This window comes from Triturus cristatus, chromosome 2_1 (genome assembly GCF_964204655.1).
Source record: "Triturus cristatus chromosome 2_1, aTriCri1.1, whole genome shotgun sequence".
Taxonomy (NCBI): Eukaryota; Metazoa; Chordata; class Amphibia; order Caudata; family Salamandridae; genus Triturus; species Triturus cristatus.
In genome coordinates this window covers 367,835,621-367,859,306 of record NC_140581.1, presented here as the reverse complement: position 1 = coordinate 367,859,306, position 23,686 = coordinate 367,835,621, and the positions used below count along the sequence as shown (strand labels likewise).

The 23,686-nt window shown below is 46.0% G+C and overlaps 1 protein-coding gene across 4 annotated transcripts in view; it reads right to left on the bottom strand.

Annotated features, from left to right (window-relative positions):
• The window catches only part of DDX4 (DEAD-box helicase 4), a 1,682,862-nt gene that overhangs the window by 1,515,505 nt on the left and 143,671 nt on the right, over positions 1-23,686 (bottom strand). For all 4 annotated transcript variants that reach the window (XM_085631316.1, XM_085631317.1, XM_085631319.1 and 1 more), the window contains exon 3: positions 6,497-6,539. In XM_085631316.1, coding sequence (XP_085487442.1) covers positions 6,497-6,539 — 43 coding nt within the window. The remainder of the gene's footprint in view (positions 1-6,496; positions 6,540-23,686) is intronic.

The window sequence follows — 23,686 nt, the reverse complement described above, 5'->3', positions numbered from 1 at the left end:
GGAGTGCTGGGGTGGACTGGTGTGCGGCCCAGGAACGTACTCTCTATCAGGCGAGGGGCTGCCCTAAGAAATATCGTAGGGTATGGGGGAAGTGGTTGGGCAATGTATCGTGATTGGGCGCTTCGGGGGTGGGGGTGGGGGACGGGGCTTCGGGTGGGGGCGAGGGGGGCGTGATTTCACTCTGTGTGATTGTACAGTGGTGGTTTGTCAGGCGCAATGTTTTCTTTTGCTGTGTTTTTCAAAATCTCCAATAAAACTTGTTTATCAAAAAAAAATGGCCTCAATCTTCCTAATAATTTTCTCATCAATTTTAAATGGGATTGACCTTAATTTGTAAAGCACCTTAGGAAACATTGTCATTTTTATAACGTTAGCCCTCCCTATCAGTGACAGCTGTAATGAGTCCATTCTTTTTAGGTCTGTTTCCATAGATTTCAAAAGAGGGGTGTAATTATCGTCAATTATTTTACCTGGTTCTGCATTTATTGTTATACCCAGATAAGCTACAGATCCTACATATCTTCCATCCACCTTGGCTATTTTTTTTTAACATAATACCTGAGTTTTATCAACATTTAGTCGGTAGCCAGACACATCTCCAAACTGACCGGTTATGTTAACTACCTCCCTCATAGCTAGCTCTGGATCTTTTGTAATGACTGCTAAATCATCCGCATAAGCGAGAATTTTAGTATGAAACCCATTTGATATTACTGGTTTAATAATCGCACTGTTCATTAATTGTGTAATTAAAGGATCTATGTAGAGCGCGAACAAGATTGGAGAGCATGGGCAGCCCGGTCTCGTACCCCTTGTTATATTGATCCTATCTGATCTTTCCCCCATTGATTTAATTCTAGCCGTAGGTGATGAATACATAGCCTGAATAGCTTGAAAAAATCTAGGGCCAAATCCCCTTGCCTCCATAACCTTCCATAGAAAACTCCATCTAACGCGATCAAATGCCTTCTCTGCATCGAGGAGGATCATTGCGACCCTCTCCCCCCTAGCAGCACCGATGTCAAATAAGGTAATAGCTCTCCTAATATGGTTTGTGGTTCCTCTTCCTGGGATAAATCCATGCTGCCAGGGGGAGACCAAGGACGCAATAATCCTTCCCATAGGAGTGGCCATGATTTTGGCATATAGCTTGTTATCACTGTTAATCAATGATATTGGTCTGTAGGAGCCCGGGTTGGTCTTTGGTTTCCCTTTTTTGTGAAAGATTAATATATTGGTTTCTTGCCAAGACTCAGGTATTATTCCGGTATTCATAACACCATTGAATAGATCTAAGAGCAGTGGTGTTGTTTCCTCCCTTAGACTTTTATATAACTCTAACGGTATGGCATCTGGGCCCGCCGCCTTTCCGCTTGCAAGATCTTGCAGAGCTTCCAATACCTCCGTCAATGTGATATCTTGTTCCAGTAATTCGATCTGGCCTAATTTTAGCTTACTACCCATGTCTAACCATCTTATATTTGGGTGCCCTCCAACCGCTTCCTCCGGATATAGTTCTTGGTAAAATTTCCTAAACCCCTCCAAAATTTCACCAGGCTTGTCGTATATTTGGCCCTGATATTCAATTTGTGTCACAATGTTTTTACTTGCAACCTGCCTGATTCGCAAGGCAAGAGCTCTACCTGCTTGCTCACCAGTTTCATAAAGGCATGATCTCTGTGCCTGGTAGTATGCTGCCGCCTTTCTTGCTAATTGTTTCTGGATCTCAGCTTTTAAGGAGTTTACTTTATGTAGGCTCTCAACAGATTGATCACCTGTAATTAAATCTGGTCTATGTTGTGTCTCTGCCTCACTCAATTTTCCCGTCAATGCTTCCCTTTCCCTATTAACCTTTTTCCATACGTTGGTGGTATAGCTTATGGTCTCTCCTCTTATTCCTGCCTTGAAGCTATCCCACACCACTCCCCTTGATGCACTATACCTATTAGCGTCAAAAAAGGACTGGGACCATATTTTCATATGAGTGATGTAGTCGACATCCGCTAATAATTTTTTATCAAATGTCCAAGGTCTAGGAACCTTGTATGATCTATTGATGACCATATTTAAGACTAGGGGGTTGTGATCTGACATGATTTTGGGAAGCTTGTTTATTTGAACACTCTTAAGTAAGGTAGTCGAGATCATAAAATAATCCAATTTCGAAAATGTATTAAAAGGATGTGAATAATAAGTAAACCCTGGATCTCCAGTCAGTAAATTTCCCCAGACATCGTATAAGCCATGTGACTGCATCATTGACATGATAGCTCTAAACACCCTTGGCTTCCTGCCTATGTATGCACTACCATCCGTAAAATTCGCAGAGATGTTAAAGTCTCCACATAGTACTATGTTGGTATGCCAATCAATTAATTCATTTTCAATGTGGCTAAAAACTTGTGGCTCGTCTGTGTTGGATCCATATACTGTACAAATAGTGAAACCTAAATTCATTTCGCATATTGCCCATCTTCCTAGTGAGTCCGCCTTACACCTTTTGGCCCCCCCTAACCCCACTTTGCCAATTATGGCCACACCTCTTATCATAGAAGTCTGGGATGTACATGACAACAATTCATAGCCTTTAAAATTCAACCAGTGTTTTTTGCTCCAAGGTAAGTGGGTCTCTTGTAGACATATTAAATCTAAGTTTATCATATTTAAATATTGTTCAAGCTTCCCCCTCTTTTTCCAATCATTTAATCCTCCTATGTTAAGAGATCCAATCCTTAGCTTCGGCATAGCCAATTTTTAAATACTTCCATAACATCAACCTGTCCGGATACCTGAATTCATAATAAGAACCCATCCTTTGTTTCAAATTTCCTCCTTCATTCGAAATCCCTTTAACAGTACGAACTCTCTTCGGTTTTTTATTTTCTCCCCCCAGATCCACCACCCAACCCCCTTTCCCCCCCTCCCTTCCCCCCCCCTCTTACCACCCCCCCTCCTGCCACCCTTTGAGGCATCCTGGGTTTAGACTCACCCAGCTGTTGATGGCCGTGTGTTCCACACGCCTGGACCTACTACCTGGCCTGATACTATATGATCATACTGAGTGTCAACCTTATATCAAATAATAGTAGTTAATAGTTTGTCGGCACTCAATGTCTTCTTCTGTTCAGTTACCATTGTTTTGTTTCATTCTTGCTTCAACCTCCTTAAGATAGACCTCCGCCTGAATCTCACTTGTGAAGCTCCTCGTTGTGCCTTTATATGTTATTTTTAATCGTGCCGGATTTTGCAGGTAGACCGTTGCTCCAAGCTTTTCAAAAGGGGCAAACAGCTGTCGCATTCGCCATCGTCTTTCAACTGTTGCGTGTGCAAAATCTGGTCTTACAAAAAACTTAAAGCCCCTATATTCTCTTTGAGCCGTTGGCCTAGCCAAGTCATATATAGTGTCACGTACCAAAAAATTTCCAAAGTTGACTAGGAAAGCTCTCGGATATTTTAGAGATTTCTCTGACCGTTTTGGTAATGTTAGTGGAAAGCGATGTGCTCGGCATACTTCTTTATCCATTTCCCAGGAGTTGAGTTCCGGGAAAGAAGATTAGTAAATTGATCATGAAGTTTCTTGGATCACTCCCTTCCGAGCCCTCGGGAATCCCAAGAAATCGAAGATTATTCCTTCTTGTTCTATTTTCTTGGTCTTCAACCTTTGTCATTAGGTCTTTGATTATACCCTCGTGCTCCTTTGCTTGGAGTTGTAATCTGCCAACGTCTGATTCCAGGTTTTCTGCACGAACTTCTACCGAACACATTCTATCAGAGATTTACTGACATGTATTTCCAACTTTATTGATAGCTCCTTCCAATTTTTGAATAGCGACATGGCTTCTTTGGCTATCTTTCTTTACATCTTGATGAAAATTTTTAATTGATTCGAAGATTTCACTCAGTGTAGGTTCTCTATGCTTCAGCTGCTCATCGTCATCCGGGTTGTCAAAAATATTCTTATTTCTTTCAGATTCTGCGTTTATTTTACGATGAGGACTTTTGCGTGAGAGTTTGGTTCTCACTGTGGTTTGTTCTGGATTGCTCCCAGGATCCGTCGTTTCATCCTGAATTATATTTGGGTGCCTTTTATGTTTGCTTCTTTTTCTCCCCGTTTTCTTTGTTGATATATAATCATATAGTAGAGCATTTTTAGATCCAATTTCTGTCGGTAAAAGTACTTTTTTGTCCAGTTCCTCCTGTCTGGGATTCTCGCCAAGATCACTCTCTTCACTGGATTTGCTGAATTCACTGGAGATTGATATTCCTGTCTCATAGATCTCAGATTCAGAGCCATCGGAAACTTCTGCTGAAGCGTACCCCTTCGTAGCTCGGTTTATATTCGATAGTTCTACTGAAGTGCTGCCTTTCACTTTCCACATATTTTCTTGTTCTAGATGTTCTACCGGGACTAAAACCTCATCTACAGCAGTTATGGTCCTATTTTGTAATCCTTGTTGATCCATTGTGATTGATGCAGTTTCATTATAAGGGCCGTTCTGCTGTCTTTCTTTAATTGCGGGGCTGAATATATTTGAAATTCTGGGTTGGGAGCCTGTTGAATGCCCAGTTATATTAGCCACAGCTTTTAATTTTTTGATAGTCTGTAGTCTTTTGGCCTTTTTCTCCAATAGGTCAAGATTCTCTCTACTTGCCAATTCCTTTTCCTTTTCTATTTCTTTTACTCTCTGTTTTTCCTTGGCTTTCTTTTTTAATTTCTCAGCTTCCTTATTCCGTTTCTGTTCAATCTGTCCATTCTCGATGTTTCTATCTCTTCCATTAGACTTGATATCTCTTATTTTGCCATCGTCATTATTTTCGTCGTTATTTTCCATTGCTTTGTAGCCCCTGGTTTCGGGTCGTCTTTGTATTTCTTTTATCTTCTGAGATCCTTGTAAATTAAGGATCTCTTTGGTATTTCCTCTGTCCCGGTCCTCTAAGTTCTCTTCTCTTTCATAATTTTCTTGTATTTCCAGTTTTTCTTGATCAGCCTCACCTCCTTGAACCTGGGCCTGGGCCTTTGCTTTAGCTTTTGTATCGGTTGTTGTATCATTCTTTATCCCAGTCTGATTCTGTTTTTGAGTTTGAGTTTCATCTTGCGAAACAAAGTCACTGGTTCTATCATTGTTTTTCTCTTTATCTTTTTCCATATCTTTCTCCAGGATTGTGTTCAAAGTTTGTATGGTAATTTCCGTTATATTTACTAACAGTACTGCGTATACTGTGCAGTGTTCTGTGCTCCTCTTTTTTTTTTCCTCTGTTATTCTTGGCCCCCCCGGGCATTCTGGGTTAAAGGCGTCGTCTCCTTGACAACGACGCGATCTCCCGCCTACATGTCCCCCGCAGTCGTGTCTGCAGATGACAGATGATGTCAGTCAGCAGCAGCAGCAGCAAGCGGTAAGCGGAGCGGAGCACGGGAGTTGGCAGAGAGGCAGAGAGGCAAAAGCAATTAACACAAATCACGGAGAAGCAGCTTCACTACAGATCAAAATGGAAGGGAGAGCAAATCAACGCTGAGCGGAAGAGCAGGTAGAGATCCCTTATATCATTTGATTTTCTTTTCTAACTATTTTCTCCCCCCCCAGCTTACATCACATCCCGGCTTCGCATCGCATCTTCGCTCCTCGCTTTTCCATTATGGAGCCATGCGTAGCCATGCGTAGCAAGCAAACTCTGCTAGCGCTACGGCACCGAGGCAGTAAGTCCAGGGAACCGGGGGGGTAGCTGGTAAGTTATAACCGATAGTAAGAAAGTTAGAAAATTTTTACCGCACAAGCCGTGTGATAGCGTCTTTTTTTTTTTCCCCCCCCTTACGTGGCAGGCCTCAGCTTCTTTCCCAGAGCAAAAAGTCTATTGCACAAAGCTCATGTTGCAACAGTTACTGCCGCAATCAAACACGATAGAAGAGTGCCGCAAAAGCAATGGTGTCCGCTTATATTTCACTTTCACTTTTCTTGCCGCGCCACAGTCCTCCTGGCAAACACTGAGCGTAATCACCATCTGAAGAGTCTTAGGGTCCGGCAGTTGAAGTTAGAGTTGACGATAGAAGATTAAAGACTAAAATTAAAGGTTGACAACCAGCGTAGTACTATATTAGGCATCTTACAAGGTCCCAGGTCTCAGGAGCAGGCTCTGCAGCGACCTCTCACACAGACGCCATCTTGAATTTGACTAACTGAACAGATAATTTAAAGAAATTCTGCCAATTCCCCCATCGCAAATACAAAATGTGTTGATGCATCAATCAACATGCAATCATGAACCATGCATTAGTGTGTTATGCACATAAAAAATATACTCTAGCACGAAAAGCAAGGGAAGTAGGAAAGTTTGAGACATCGGGGTGTGAGGACTGCAGCAAGATATCCAAATAATAATAAACGGTTAGTCTTCCTTTTCCAAGTAAAAACTAAAGCACAAACTAAGGCAATATAGTTAAAAGTCACCTTAGTGTGTTAGTCTTGTACATCAAAAAAGAACTGCAGCAAACAAATCTTACCTTTATTGGAACTTTCATTATAGTTAAAGGCCTTTTCAGTTTCCTGAAACAAGAAAGTTGTAATACAATGAAACCTGACTAGACACAATAACTGATTATTAATCTACTTTTAAAAGCAAAAGGTGTATTAAAGTCGGGCATCAACTCTTTGTCTGCCTCCAAAAAACTATTGTCATTAGCGCATTAAGTGTTGGGTACCATGTCTGGTTATAAAGCAAGCACGGACAATGGCAGAAGGGAAGAGAGTACCTGCATAGATATTCAAGTTTGTTTTAATTCATTTAGTTAACGCTACCTCTCTAGCAGAACAATACTACCGAAGATACATACCCTAAGACACTCATTCCAAATCTATTCACCTGATCAAAAGTTACTCCTAAGTCTAATGCACGTTTACTAATTTATTTTGAAGTTTAGTTGAGTGCAGAAAGTGGCCTTACAGTTTATTCACAGCACTAGTCCTGGGTACAAGACCAACAATACCAATAGGTAAGTAGAAGCACCGGCACTGTAGAATCAGTACTGGGCATGGGTGACCTCCCCAATTAAGACTTCTCTCTACATCACCAGTTTAGTCCCACAGCACAAAACATCTTTTTCTGGACCACACAGAAGTGTCATTATAAAGATGGTAAGACTGACAGAACAATGCATATATTGTCAGTTTATTAAATAGGGAACATTTTAATCAAGAGCAATAAACAGGAGCAGTCAAACAGAGCTCTGGGTGGTTTACAAAGAAATGCAGCTGGCACAGCAGTGATGTCCCACACGGACTTCTTTCCAGATCAAGATCAGATGGAACATGATAGTCACCTACTTAGCAAGATGTGTGCTCCACACAAGTCGGACCTGGCAGGAGGGGTGAGGGGGGAGTTGGTGATATAACATCAGCTGCATACCTCGTAGAGCATCAGTTTCCATCTTCAATAATATCAGCTGTATACCTGGTGGAGCATCAGTTCCAATATGCAAAGCTGAGCCACTAGCCTTTGGCAAATGAAGTAGATTTGGCTTCCACCCTTTAACTCGTTCCGTGCTCATGACGGAACCACGCCGTCATGAGCCACGGAGCCCACGCGGCGCTAATTCCCCGCCTGTGCGGGCGATTAGCGCTGTGGGCGGAGTCATGACGGAACCACTCAGTCATGAGCACAGCCCAACCGTGGCTCATGACGGAGTGGCTCCGTCATGAGCACCGCGCCACAGCGCTGCCCCCCCCGCGCCCCCAAGCGCTGCGGCGGAATTTCTGCCGCAGCGAAGGGGCTATATCGGCCTCTCAAGTCACTATGCAGGATTTTGAGGCAGCGATGAAGCTTGCTGTAAAGTCCTTGGACCATTATCAGGGCTTGCATCAGAGACCACTACAGCCCAAGAGGATCTGTGGTTTGTAAGTGTACCTACAGAAATTGTCTTCCTGGTGGAGACTGACTGCAGATTTCTCACCCAAGTACACCTCCTCAGGTGCCAGACTGGATCTAGAGAATTTTGAGCCAGAACTCCAACACATAGCTAGGAGGCATTTTGTGGCTCCGTGCGGGCTCCATACTGCCCTGATACGGACTAGTATATGTCTCTTACAGATTTATCGTTACCAAATGTAAATAACTTGTTCATCTGAAAGAGACTATTAGCTATAGATTACTTACCTTAGAATAGATACCCCGGCAATAACAACCCCGGAGGTGGGTCTGCGAACCAAGTTCACACCAGAAAGTCCTGGAGAACTGAACGGCCAAAGAAGCCGTCTCGCCGGACTTGACTATCCAGGCAGGGATGTTTTGTGAACGTGTGCAGGGATGCGCACATGGCTGCCTGGCAGATGTCTCCGAGGGGGACTTCACGTCCCAAAGCAGTAGTAGCTGCTGTCGCCCTGGAGGAATAGGCGCACAGCCCAACCGGAGGCTCCTTTTTCAACAAGGAATAACAGATTTTAATGCAAAGAACGACTCCTGAAGAGATGGTCAGTTTTTGCACGGCCCAACCTTTTTGGCACCAACATAGCCAACAAACAGTTGACCATCCACCCGGAATTGTTGTGAACGATTCAGATGAAAAAATAATGCACATTTTAGATCCAGACAGTGGACTATCTCTTCCTCTTTGGAGGGGTGCAGGGGCGGCAAGAAGGTGGGCAAAGTGATGGTCTTTCCTATGTGGAAAGAGGTAACCACTTTGAGAAGGAAAGAAGGTCGAGTTCGGAGGACAACCTGGTCCGGATGAACAGCAAGGAAAGGAGGGTTAGAAGAAAGAGCCTGAAGCTCAGTCACCCTGAGAACAGAGGTAATGGTAATCAGAAAAGCAGTTTTGACAGTCAAAAGTCTGAGAGGGCAATTATGTAACAGCTTGAAAGGAGCACACAAGGTACGTCAAAACCAGATTCAAGTCCCACTGGGGCATTACGAAAGGAATAGGAGGAAAGAGGCGAGTAATGCCCTTAAGAAGGAATATGCTACTTACCAGTATGCATCTGTTCTTGGCATGTAGAGCTGCAGAGCCACTCACTAAGGATAAGATCGCCATCTGGTGTTGGGCTCGGATGATTGCAGGTTGTTGTTGTTTTCGGAAGAAGTCTTTGGTCACGAGATAGGAGACTCCTCCTCTGGACAACAGTGCGCATGGGCATCCACTCCATCCTCAGATTGTTTTTCGCCATGATGGGAAATGGAGTGTATAAGAAGTAAAGAGAAAGGATGCCCATGTGTAGTGTCTAATTAAGACAATGCTGGAACAGATACAGGTCCCGGGGAGGCAAGTGGGCGTGTGTGGCTCTACATGCCAAGAACTGATGCATACTGGTAAGTAGCATATTCCGTTCGAGGCATATGAGCTGCAGATCACACACTAAGGATAGACTATATAGCAGTGTCTCCCTTAGTGGTGGTCACCTGTATCCGTTGCAGCAGTTTGGAATAGAGTTTTTAGGACAGCTTGGCCTACTGAAGCTTGTTGTTTGGATTGCACATCGACACAGTAGTGCTTAGTGAACGTGTGTGTAGTAGACCATGTGGCTGCTTTGCAAATGTCTAAGGGGATGTTCCCTAAGAATGCCATAGAAGCCCCTATTTTACGCGTGGAGTGCGCCCTAGGGGGAACTGTAAGAGTACATTTAGCTTTCTGGTAACATATTTGGATGCATTTAACTATCCACCTGGCGATACCCGATTTGGAAATAGGGTTGCCTTTATGTGGTGGAGCGAAAGCAACAAACAGTTGCTTGGCTTTTCGAAAAGGTTTGGTTCTGTCGATGTAATAAAGCAAGGCTCTTTTAACATCTAAGGTATGAAGTGCCCTCTCAGCTACTGAGTCTGGATTAGGGAAGAAGACTGGCAGTTCGACTGACTGGTTTAGATGGAAAGGGGAGATGACTTTAGGGAGGAATTTAGGATTTGTCCTAAGAACCACTTTGTTACGATGTAGTTGTAGGAAGGGTTCTTCAAGAGTTAAGGCTTGTATTTCACTTACTCTTCGCAGGGATGGGATTGCGACAAGGAAAGCCACTTTCCATGTTAGGAACTGCAGTTCGCATTTGTGCATTGGTTCAAATGGGGGACCCATGAACCTTGTTAGAACAATATTAAGGTTCCACACTGGGGAAGGTGGTAACCTTGGAGGAATAATTCTTTTAAGACCCTCCATAAATGCTTTAATGGCTGGTACCTTAAAGAGGGACAGGTGTTGCCTATTTTGCAAGTAGGCTGCTAATGCCGCTAGGTGTAGACGTATAGAGGAATACGCTAAATTGCATCTTTGCAAGTGTAGTAAATAACAAATGATGTTTTGGATGGAAGCACCCAGTGGTTGGATGTCATTGTTAGTGCAGTAAATGGCAAATCTTTTCCATTTTGCAGCATAGCATGCCCTAGTAGTAGGTCTTCTGGCTTCTTTTATGATATTCATACAGTCTGGAGGAAGGTTAAGGTACCCGAACTCTAAGACTTCAGGAGCCATATTGCCAAGTTCAGTGTTTGAGGATCTGGGTGTCTGATTTCTCCATGGTTGTGGGTTAATAGATCCAGGGAGAGATGTAGTTTTTGATGTGGAACTAGCGATAGTTCCAGAAGTGTGGTGAACCAGGGTTGACGTGCCCAAGTGGGAGCTACTAGGATGAGTGTTAGCGACTGTTTCAGTTTGCGTACCACAAATGGAATGAGTGGGAGAGGCGGAAAAGCGTACGCAAATCTGCCCGACCAGTTCATCCATATTGCATTGCCCTTTGACCGTGGGTGCGGGAACCTGGCGGCGAAGGTTGGGCATTTTGCGTTTTCTTGTGAGGCGAACAGGTCTATGTCTGTTTGTCCCCACTTTTGGAAGAATGGGAGTAGGACTTTGGGGTGTAATTCCCATTTGCGTATTTGCTGTGTGTGGCGACTTAGGAGGTCGACCACCTGGTTCTGAACCCCTGGGAGGTGTTCTGCTAGCAGGTAGATGTTTTGGGGAATTGCCCATCTCCAGATTTGTTGTGCAAGTTGGGACAGTTGTAGAGAATGTGTCCCCCCCTGCTTCTGTATGTAATACATTGTGGTCATGTTGTCCGTGCGGATGAGGATATTTCTGTTTTTTAGATGCACTTGGAAGGATTTCAGCGCTAGGAACACCGCCAGAAGTTCTAGGTGATTGATGTGGAGCTGTTTTTGTTGAGTGGTCCACCTGCCCTGAGTGGTGTGTTGAAGGAGGTGGGCTCCCCACCCTGTGAGAGATGCGTCGGTGGTCAGCACAACTTGTGGAAGAGGATCTAAGAACAGGTTGATGATGTTCCACCACTTCAGTGAACGAAGTGAGCGGCTGTCCACCAACACCAGATCGATAAGTTGTCCGTGGGCCTGCTTCCACTGTTGTGCTAGACATTCCTGTAAGGGGCGCATTTGAAGGCGTGCGTGGGGTACTATGGAGATGCATGACGCCATCATGACTAAGAGTTGCATGAACACTCTCGCTGGAAGAGTGTTGTGTTTGAAATTTTTTGATGAGATTTTGTAGGTTGGCTATCCTGGCTGTGCTGGGATAAGCTATGGCCTTGGATGTATCTATGGTGGCTCCCAGGTATTCATGTACGTGGGAGGGCTGTAGTTGAGATTTTAGTTGATGGTAAATCCCAAGTTGTGTAGGGTTTGAATAGTGCGGTGAGTGTGGAGAACGCATTTGTCGAGAGTATTGGCTTTTATGAGCCAATCGTCCAGATAGGGGAAGACATGGATTTGTTGTCTCCGGAGAAATGCTGCCACAACTGCTAAGCATTTGGTGAATACCCTGGGTGCGGTTGTTACTCCAAATGGGACAACTGTAAACTGATAGTGCTGACCGTCTACGACTAATCGTAGATACTTCCTGTGAGCAGGATGCATAGGGATGTGAAAATATGCATCCTTGAGGTCTAATGTGACAAGGAAGTCGCCTTGTTGAAGTAATGGAAGGACCTGTTAGAGAGTGATCATGTGGAAATGATCCGACTGTATGTACTGGTTTAGTAGTCTGAGGTCTAGTATGGGTCTGAAGGTCTTGTCCTTCTTGGGAATGAGGAAGTATAGAGAATATACTCCGGTGCCCTGATGTTGTAGTGGAACAGGTTCTATTGCGTGATTTTGGAGCAAAGACTGAATTTCCTGTTTGAGGAGCGTGAGGTGGTGAGAAGTCATGGGACAGTGCTTGGGTGGTATGTTTGGGGGGGGTGTTTATGAGTTCGAGGCAGTAGCCAGACTGGATAATTTGTCTTACCCACCTGTCTGTTGTGATGGAATTCCAGACAGGTAGGAACTGTTGAAGTCTTCCCCCGACCGGAGTGGAATGGTCTGGGGGGAGTGGTGGTAAGTCACTGTTTAGTGGCTGGAGAGGTGCGGGTGTTGTTGCCCCGTCCTCGGCCTTTAGTATTGTTTCCCTGATAACCTCCTCTAAAATATCCTCTGTTAGGGGATGTTTGACCTGATGTTTTGAAGGTGAAAGAGGTGCCTGTTCCCACATTTTTGGAAGCCCCTCTATAAAAGGAGCGACGAACGGAGTCTCTGGGTTGAGTAGACTGCAATGCTGCCATCGATTTGGCAGTCTCATTATCTTTCTTCATTTTTTCCAATGCAGTGTCTACTGCGGGTCCGAATAGTTTCTCCTGATTAAAGGGTTGAGCAAGAATGGTCGTTTGTACTTCCGGCTTAAAGCCGGAAATGCGTAGCCATGCGTGGCGTCTAAGCAATACGCTTGTGTTGACTGCCCTAGAGGCGGTGTCCGCTGCGTCTAATGCACATTTGATGGAGGCATTTGATATTAGTTTACCCTCTTGGATGAGGTCATTGGCCTGTGATTTGTATTGATCAGGCAGGTGCTGCAAAAGGTCCTCTAGTTGATCATAATGAGCCCTATCATAGCAAGCCAATAGGGCTTGTGTATTGGCAATACGCCAGTGGTTAGCAGCTTGTGCGGCAACCCTTTTGCCGGAAGCCTCCAAGAGTTTAGACTTAGTCTGGGGGCGGCGTGTCTCCGGTTGTTTGGGAGTTCGCCCGTTTTCTGGCATTTGACACGACTAGAGAGTCTAAGGGGAGTTGCGTTTTGATGTACGCAGGATCCTGTGGTGCCGGTCTGTATTTTTTTTTGATCTGGGGGTTGAGAACCCTGGCCCTAACAGGGTCTTTAAAAACCTCAGTGGCGTGCTTTATCACTCCCTTAATCATGGGTAGAATGTGAACGGTCTTTTGTGACTGCTCAAAGGTGTCGTGGAGAAAATCTTCCTCAGGTGTGTAGGTGTGCATGGTGACGCCATGAAACAGTGCCGCCCTGTTTATAAGCTGACCAAACCCTAAATGGTCATCAGGAGGGGAGGGTTTTGAGGGGTATGGAGTGGGATCAGACATATCAGGCATAGGGTAAGTCCAGTCATCTACTGGTGCTGTGTCCGGGAGTGTAAAGGGATCAGTAGGATCAGTGGGATCATTAAAGAAATCCGTGTCTCCCCCTCCCCCTAAATCATGATCATCCTGTGGAGGTGGTGTGTGAGAAGGAGATGGTAGAGGTGAAGGCGGTGGGGGGGGGGGGGGGATGGGATAGGATAGGAGGTAATGTAGGGGAGGGAGGACGTATGGGTAGGTGGCACAGTCCTTCTTTGGAGGAGATGGAGGAGGTGTTGTGTCCAGCTTCCTTTTCTTGTACGGCACCGCGGTGACATGTCCAGTTTTAGGATTTATGTAAATCCGTTTTTGCTTTGGATCTGGTCGAAAAAGTTCCTCAGTGTCCGAAGGTGGCTTTGGCGCCGACTTTTTTGGTTCCGATCTGGATTTTGTGAGATCGGCGGGTTCTTTGTGGACTTTTTTGTGGCACAGAGGATGTTTTTGGTGCCGAAGAACTTTTCGGTTCCGGTGGATTTTTCGGTGCCGAAGGACCTTTCGGTGCCGGTGGAGACCTCGGCGCCGAAGAACGTTTCGGAGCCGATGGAGATTTCGGCCTCGGAACCTGCTTCGGTGCAGAGGGTATTGTAGGCATAATTTGAGGTTTGCTCGAGCCCGAGCCACCTGCAGGCTGAGTTTTCTTCGGAGGGCAGGGCTTCTGAAGATGATTTTGGATTGCGACTGGGCCCAGCTGGCAGTGCCTTTTTTGGTGGGGTTGGGGTAGGGGAGCTGGTACTCATAGGCTGCCCCGGATCAGAATCGTCGGCCTCGGACACGATCTGGAGTTCTTCGGAGTCGTCGTCAGGGACATCCTGTGCAAAGATGTCTGCTGGTTCCGGAACCGGTTTGGCCATGATATGACGTTGAGCTTTTCGGTCTCGGATAGTTTTCTTCGAACGGAATGCGGCGCAGGCTGGACAGCTGGATTTGTTGTGGTCTGGTGAGAGGCACAAATTACAGACCTCGTGGTGATCACTATGAGGAAACTTTGCTCCACATTGGGGGCATTTTTTAAAGGGTGTCCTTTCCATCAGCCGCGTCCGGATCCGGTCCGATGGGATATAGACGTGTAGTTATAAATTTTGAGAGTTGTTTTTGATTGCTAAAAGTTTTCTGCTGGAGCGGAAAAAAACAATCTGAGGATGGAGTGGATGCCCATGCGCACTGTTGTCCAGAGGAGTCGTCACCTATCTCGTGACCAAAGACTTATTCCGAAGACAACAACAACCTGCAATCATCCGAGCCCAACACCAGATGGCGATCTTATCCTTAGTGTGTGATCTGCAGCTCATATGCCTCGAACATCTCTTTACAATAGGGGACTAAAAAAGAGACGGCTGATCAAGACTAAGAAAGGCCAAAAGATAGCCTTTAAGGGTGTCCAGAGCAGAGCCCTGTTGGGCCAAAGAAAGAATGAAGAGGAGAACTTCTGAAAGGGAGGTAGAAAGGTGATCTACAGCCTTTGCTGTGCACCATGCCACAAATTTGATTAATCTACAGGTGTATACCATTTTAGTGGAGGGACGCTTGGCTGCCAAGATTACATGAAGGTCGAAAGCTGTCAACTGTCGCCGCTCAATCTCCACACAAGGAGGCTGAGGCTGGACACGTTTGGGTGGAGGACCGTCCCCCTGCTGTTGCAACAGAAGATCCTCCCGAAGAGGCAGTCTGATCCGAGGATCGATGGCCATGTTCAAGAGCTCAGGGTACCAGACTCTTCGTGCCCAATCCGGAGCCACAAGAATGACTTGGGCCCTGTCACACTTGATCTTTTTCAGCACTCTGGGCAGAAGTGGTATAGACAGAAAAGCATATAGAAGACCGCCATTACACTCGCAACGAAAAGCATCGCCGAGCAAGCACCGCCTTGGAAATTCCAACACGCAGATCTGCTGACATTGCGCGTTCTCTTCGGGCGAACAGATCTAACCAAGGCTCTCCCCACTGCTGAAAGCGACCTTGCACCACCTCCGAGTGAAGATGCCATTCGAGATCCATCATGCACAGGCGGCTGAGTTCGTCCGCCCTGGCATTCAGTGAACCTACCAGGTGTTGAAGCACCAGGTACATGCCCTGATGTTCCAGCCATGTCCAGAGGCGAAGGGTCTCTTGACATTAGGGTCCACGACCCCACCCCGCCCTGTTTATGGCAGTACCACATGGCGGTGATGGTGTCCGTGAACACCTGCACTTCTCTTCCCTTGACAGAAGGAATGCTTTCAGTTTAAGACCAATAGCCCAGAGCTCCAGAAGGTTGATGTGGAGCCCGGACTCCGCCGGAGACTAGAGGCCTCAGATCTCCTACTCTCCCATTGGCCGCCTCATCCCAGAAGGGACAGATCCGTCACCACTGTGAAGTCTGGTTGGGGGAAGGGAGAGGGATCTGCCGTTAACCAATCCTGGTTCATTAGCCATCACTGCAATTGGTGTGCAGTGCCCTCCGAGATCTGGACGACATCGGAAAGATTCCCCTGATGCTGTGCCCATTTTACTTCAGGTCCCACTGCAGAGCCCGCATGTGCCACCTGGCATGGTCTAGCAGCAGGATGCAGGAGGCCATGACGCCCAGCAGCCTAAAGGTCAATCTCACCGAAATCCTGGATAGAGGTTGAAACTTCGGTATCATAGCCCGAATATCCTGGACTCGCTGCTTGGGAAGATAAGCCCGAAACTGCACTGTTTCCAGAACTGCTCTGATGAAAAACAGCTTCTGAGAGAGAATCAAGTGAGACTTCGGCACTTTTATAGAGAACCCCAACGAATGCAGGAGGTCCACCTTAGTCTGGAGGTGGGAGACAACAGCCTGGGGTGAGCTCGCCTTCAACAACCAGTTGTAGAGAAAGGGGAAGGCTGGAACCCCTGATCTGCGCAGGTGAGCTGCGACCACCGCCATCACTTTTTTGAACACCCGAGGGGCGCTGGTAAGGGAAGCATGCTAAACTGAAAATGTGCATGGCCTACCGTGAACCGTATGTAATCCCGGTGGGCAGGTGAAAATAGGCGTCATGAACATCCAACGCTACCATCCAGTCTCCAGGGTTGAAGGCAGGCAGGACCTGAGCTAATGTCAACATTTTGAACTTCTCCTTCCAGAGGAACCACGACCTACTTCTGGAATAGGGACTTGCTCGATGGCTCCCCTGACCAAGAGAGCCACAACTTCCTGACTGAGTATGGCCAAGTGATCCTCCGACATGCGATGGGAGTGTCGGTGACATGGAGGAAGAGATAGTCTTGAAGGGGAGGGAGTAGCCCCTTCGGAATATCTGCAAAACCCCAACCATCCGACGTGGTGATGTGCCAGTGGGGGAGGTGATGGCGGATCCTGCAGTCCACTGGCGGCCCTGAAAGGTCGGACTAGGAAGGTTTAGAGGCTGCTGCAGAGGGGGCACTGGTGGACTGGCCGTCCTGCTGGCCCCCAGGCCCACGGCGTTGGGTCCCCAGCAGCGCAGAGGCTGGGTAACTTGTGCCGGCCTGTGGCCCTGGGCGGAACGTGGTGGGGCACCCCTTCCATAGCCACGAAAGGGGCCATAGACAGACTGTGCAGGACAACAGGTGGTAGCGAGGGCAAAGGATCTGGCCGTAGCCCTAGAAGCCCTCGAGCGAGCTGTCTGCCTTGTCGCCAAACAGGCGACGGCCATCTAAGGGCATGTGCTAAAGAGCTGATTGGATATCCCCAGAAAAGCCAGTGGATCTCAGCCAGGCACAGCGTCTTAGAGCTACGGACGTAGAAATTGCTCTATCCAGGGAGTTGGCGGTGTACAGCCCACAGTGGATGGTGAACTTTACCACATCTCTCCCTTCTGCAACCACACGGGAGAGTTACCCAGCCCTCCTCCGGGCACTACGGCAGCACCCGCGCAACCGCATCCACAAAAATGACTAGGGTACCCCCCTCTCTGCATCTGCGCTGGCTGGTGCGGAAAAAGAAAACTGACGTCAGCGCGCAGGGGCAGCGTCAAAGTAGACACCGCAACGTCATTCCAGAAAACACGATGCTAACGACGGACCCGGAGTCGACCGACCCCACCTACAGACGCGCAGGGGTACTGCTAAAGAAAAAAACCTCTGGATCCAGTCTGTCGCCTGGGGGTAATTCTAAGGTAAGGAATCTATAACTAATAGTGTCTTTCAGATACTGCGTTTTCAGAACTGTGGTAAAAAGATTTAGCCAGGGTTCCCATCACTGCTTGAAGACACCCTGCACCACCAAGGGATGTAGATGCCACTCGTGATCCGCTATAAGACATTTGTAAGTTTGTCCACTCTGTCATTCACATACTGTGCGCCAGCTCTTTGGCAAATAGAAATATATCCTGATGCTCATGCCACCTTTAGAGACGTAAAGCCTCTTAGCACAGGACCCAACACTACCCTGCTTGTTCCAAATAGCAGTACTATTCTCCATGGGAAGCTGCACCAGCATCCCCATGATGGTTGGCAGAAAAGCGTTCATGGCCAGACATAGTTTGTAGCTCCAACAGGCTGATATGGAGCCAGACCTCCAGTAGAAAAAAGATGCCTCTGAACTCCACCTCTTCCAGATGGTATACCAACTCAACAGCAAAACGCCCATCCCTACCACCAGTTTTGGGTGGGAAAGGGAAAATGGCAAACGTCAGGACAGACTGACTGACTGATCAGCCACCACTACAGATCCTGGATCGTCTTCTCAGAGACATTGAGGATGTCAGAAACACAGCCTTGATGCTGCACCAACAGGGATTTCATGTTCCACTGCAAGGCTTGTGTGTTTTAACTGGCATATTTGACAAAGACTATTCACAAGGCCAAGAAGTCCCAGAACCATCTTCATCTGGGTCCAGGATCAAGCCGGAATCATCGGGTACTGAGCTCGAATATACTGAACTTGTTGCTAGATGGGAGAGAGTAGGGGGTGGGGGGGTTGACTGGACGAATTTAGTGTTTATACTGACCTTGTTTGATATTTGCCTGCAATAGATGCACGGCTGTGTGACGGTACTAAAATAATATTTCTGTATGGTTTGCATTTCTGTTTCAAATGTAACCTATATACACAGATGCTTAGGTTACTCCGTTCCCTGCTGAGTTGATTATGTACAGATTCTATCGGAAATCACACATGGGGCATTGTAAAATCAATAAAGTATGTTTTTAAAAAATTCCTGAACTTGTTGCAGAGAAAAATCCTAGCTTTCAGGACCAGCCCATAAAATGGAAGCCTTTATTTAATTTATAGTAAATTCCAATGATGTTTGGATTTCCACCGTGGCCGGTAGGTAGCAGACAAATGACTGCCGCAAACTAGCTTTCAACAGCCAGTCGTCAAGGTACGAGATTACAAGAGCTCCCGACCTCTGTAGATGGGCAGCAACCACTTATTTTCACTAAAACCCAAGGGACACAGATGAGGCTCAATGCAAGTGCTGTAAACGGAGGAATGCTTCTGGTCCACCTTGCACAGCATGGAAACATCTGTGGATCTGCCATGCAGGCGTATGTAAATACACGTTCTGCAAGACCAAGGACACCATCCAGTCGCCAGGGTCCAGAGCAGAAAGGATTTCAGCCAATATGAGCACTTTTAACTTTCATGGATTGCTGGTCCATCTTTGCACTGACGGCCCGGTCTTTTTTGGGATTAATAAACCGAAGGTAACAACAACCCTGGTCTCTCTCAGAGGCTGGTACCATCATTATGGCACCCATAAAAAGCAACGTGGGGGCTCTTACAGACCGTTTACTCCATCACTTCTGCCATGGTGTGGAGCCCACGTAGAGCCCTTCACCAGCACCTAATAGTGCAAAGAAGAATAACTAATAAAAAATTATATCGCTCTCCAGATCAAGTCAGCCACGTAAAGGCTATTCGAAGGCGAGGAATCTGCGGTTAGGCAGGAAACCCACTGTTATGAATACTATGTATTGTCTGTTCGGAGCATTACCCTGCTTAAGTTACATGTGCTAGTTAAATAAACGTAATGCTGAATAATGATTCACATTATGTTCTGCAATATGATAATCAAGCTTACATTGATAAATCAGCCGCATTTAATCTAAAATGCTGAAGGCTTCATTTAACATTAGCTAGTTATTGATGTCTCATAGGTTTTATAAAGGTTGACAATTACGTGTCTCTTGTTTTATGTTGTTATTCAAAAGCACAAAGTCCTATAGAACGAAAATAATTGAAAGGGCATTAGGCTACATCCTGTTAATTGTTTCTACTAAGAGTTTTTAACAATGAAATTTTGTTCTAAAGGTTGAGCACAGAAAATAAAAGAGGAGTTTTCACTCCAGGCAACACTGGGATAGGTTGTATAGAAACATGTGGCTAGTTTTTATTGAAGGCTACCAGGAAGAGAAGGACTTAACCTTTGCTAGCCTACTCATTAGCACAGCCAGCCTCATAAGACGAAGCTAGTGGAATTTGTTTTTTTTATTGAACACAGAACTCCATAGTTGTAACAAGTATGCTGGTGAGTACCATCTATAACTCGAAATAGGTTTTATTTTCTACGGTGCTAGAATTAGATTACATTTTAGGAGTACCAGAAAGAGGGTAGGATTGCTATAGATTAACAAAAGCAATCATGTTGGAGTGTTACCAATTATTCACGCTTTTGGAAATCATTGCTGCTGACATTATTTGCCTTCATTGTTATTACAATTCATATAGTCTGCACCAGAATAGGATTTAGATTTTAAAATATATCCTTTGTACTCTGTTCAAAAACACTTTTTTCCAAATGCAATATAGATGGGAGAAATTAGACAACTATAAAGAGAAAACGGCTGAACAGAATTACACTTAATTTGACAAAAAGCAACATTGGTCCAGAAAGCATGTTTCGGTGTAAATCAATTCAGCCGTTTTAGAAAATTAAGCTTTAAAAAAAATTATATCTGTTGCAGAGGGAATCCTGCAGGAAAAAAACAAAAAAAAAAAAACCAACAATTCCGATTGATCCATTCTGCAGGACCGGGATATGTGATTGGTGATGCAACATGAAGAAAGATTTTTCTACCGCCATTACAAAACACAAGGACACAGTCTCAGAGTCCTGGAAAATAAAATTAAAATGGGAATAAGGGGTCAAATGAAAATGGGAAAAAGGGGTCAGCGTAGGGACACCCTGCCCCCAGGCCATGTGGAGGGGGCCCCTTCCCAGGACACAGAATTGTCAAATATGGGTCATCCCGCAGGTGCTAGTGCGACCCCTGTGTGGCCCCCAAAAGGCTCCTTCTGTACTAAAAAAATAATGCAAACAAAATTAAATATGGAGGGAGTGGACCGATGGCCAGTCATGGGGGCATGACTAGTCATGGGGGCATAGCAGTCAGCTGGGGAATTGACCGCAGGGCCTCGCATTTGGCCGTAGATTTATTGTACTAAGAGATTGCTTTTTTCAGTGAATTTGTTTATTTTCTATTTTGAATTAAAGTAAAGGTAAAGTAAAGTTATACTTGGGTCTTCTAACAAACCAAAAACACCTTGAAATTCACCAGTTATATGATAACAGACACAAATATAACTTACACACACAAAAATAACATTTGTATCAACTAGCAATGTGGACTCTGTTCCTCCGATTGAGTTTAAAACAATTTCTCCTTTTGGATACACTCAATATTTAATAATACATACTCGTACCATCACAATATACTCCACATATACCACTCACTAATGGTTTGAGCACTTATGAACCACCACCAAATGTTCTCACAGTTATTTTACTATTGACAATTAAAAAAATATATATTTCTTGAAGGACTTTCCTTCTACACAAATTTACACAATCAAGTAGAAGATAAAAATAAAAACACAATATCTAAAAAGCGGAGAAATATACTTCTCCGCTTTTTAAATATTGTGTTTTTATCTTATACTTGATTGTGTAAATTTGTGTAGAAGGAAAGTCCTTCAAGAAGGAATATGCTACTTACCAGTATGCATCTGCTCTTGGCATGTAGAGGTGCAGATCTACACACTTTTGCATAGATCGCCATCTGGTGTTGGGCCCGGATGTTTGCAGTTGGTTTTTCCTCTTGGAAAGTCTTTAGGAGTCACGAGGTCGGTGACTCCTCCTTTGGTTCGTATTGCGCATGGGCTTCGGCTCCATCCTCAGATTGTTTTTCGCCAGCAGGGAAAGATGGAGCGTAGTAATAATAGTGAAGAAACCCATGTGTGTTGTATCTAAATAAGGTAGACTGGAACGGATACAGGTAGCCGTCGAGGTGGGTGGGCGTGTGTAGATCTGCAGCTCTACATGCCAAGAACAGATGCATACCGGTAAGTAGCATATTCCGTTCGAGGCATATGAGCTGCAGATTGCACACTTTTGCATAGACTATATAGCAGTACCCAACCCTAGCGGCGACCACCGGTATCCGTTGCAGTGGTTTGGAAAAGTGTTTTTAGTACAGCCTGGCCCACAGTAGCTTGTTGCTTGGTTTGCACATCTACACAGGAACCTCCGATTTTTTAGTCGGCGCCGAGGTGGACTTCGGCGCGGGAGTCTCGGTGCCGAGGGCCTTGTGTGGTTTGGTCGGCACCGAAAGGCCTGGTTTCGACCCAGAGGGCTTTGGTAAAGAGCTCGGTGTCGAGGTAGAGGCCGACTTCTTTTTCGGTGCCGAAGTGTGTTTTTAGGCACCGCTGGCAGACTGGCTCGAGCCCGAGCCGCCGGAAGGCTTATGTGGCTTCTTCACCGGGCCTGAAGGTGGGGTGCTTGAAGCAGTGTCTTTGGTCTTGCCTAGGCCCGAAGGCGTGACCGGAGCCTTTTTGGGTGTCGGCGTGGGTGTGGGAGGGGGTATGGTACTCACGACCCTCTGCACCGGGGTGATGTCCTCCACATCCGAGTCGTCTGCTTCGGAAGCACTGACGAGGTCTTCTTCTTCGGTGTGCTGCTGTGATGGAGCTTCGGCGTCGTCCCTGAAGATGTCGACTGGAGCGGAGGTCGAGGCGTGCGCCATGTTGCGTCTGGCCCTTCGATCTCGTATAGTCTATCGATCTAAAAGACTTGCAGGCGGGACAGTCTCGAGCCTCGTGTTCAGGGGAGAGGCAGAGGTTGCACACCTCATGAAGATCGGTGTGGGGGAATTTGGACCCACATCGAGGAAACTTCTTGTATGGAGTTCTTTCCATCAGCCGAGACCGGAGCTGGAATAGGCCCGAAGGCCGCCGTCGACGACTGGAATCGAAGAAGTGTCAAAGAAGGTGATTGAGGAGATCTGGATCTGAAGAATACCGATGAGCGAGGATTTTGCGTCGATCGTTGAACTTGAAAAGTTCGGAAGCGGAGCGCGAAGTATTACATCCGAGCCCGATGGCGGAAAAAAAACAATCTGAGGATGGAGCTGAAGCCCATGCGCAATACGAACCAAAGGAGGAGTGTTGGACCTAAGATCCGGGGGTAGCTTGGCATAAGGGGGAAGGCCTATACTCGTTCGCGTGTCGTGCTTGCACCACACTCATCTCGCACTCCAGCGCACCACCACCAAAAATGACGCTACACCAGGAAACTGAGAAAGCTGGAAAACCTTTATCTTCCCTTATTTCTTGTTTTTTCTTTTCTTTTCTCTTCAGGACCAATCAATTATTACACCACTCACAGTAGTGGATTAGTACTTTGAATAGAGACAGTCGCATTAGTGCCGCACATAACCATGACCTAGCATACTGAATTGAGTGAAGAACTACACAGTCGCATATGATACCGACATTACCTGGTAAAGGTCAATAAATAATAGGCCGCACTTAGCATTGCACTACTTTAAATAGGGTCAATAAATAATAGGCAACACATAGCATGAACATTGCACTGTCAAGATAAGCATTAATTACAAGGCCGCACTTAGCATTGCACTACTTTAAATAGGGTCAATAAATAATATGCAACACATAGCATGAACATTGCACTGTCAAGATAAGCATTAATTACAAGGCCGCACTTAGCATTGCACTACTTTAAATAGGGTCAATAAATAATATGCAACACATAGCATGAACATTGCTTGCGCTGAAAACCAGGCCCTATCAACCTAGCGCTGCCCACAACACTAAAAACTGCTTCAAAGTATGACAGGTGGACACAGCGCCATCCTTAGCAGATCACTAGCGCTTCTGGATCCTAATTCCTACCCTCACGCTACACCTGGTAACTCAATAGCGCTTCCTACTCTGGTCGCTTGACATAGCGCTTTACATGAGGCCCCTCAACCAGGGCGGAGGAATATAACGCTTTGAAACTGGCGCTTTGAAGGGGTTGGGGCCAAAGGTCCTGGACCAGCAGTCCGAGTTTTATCCTGACGCTTTAGGAGTCCTGCAGGGGCAGAGGGC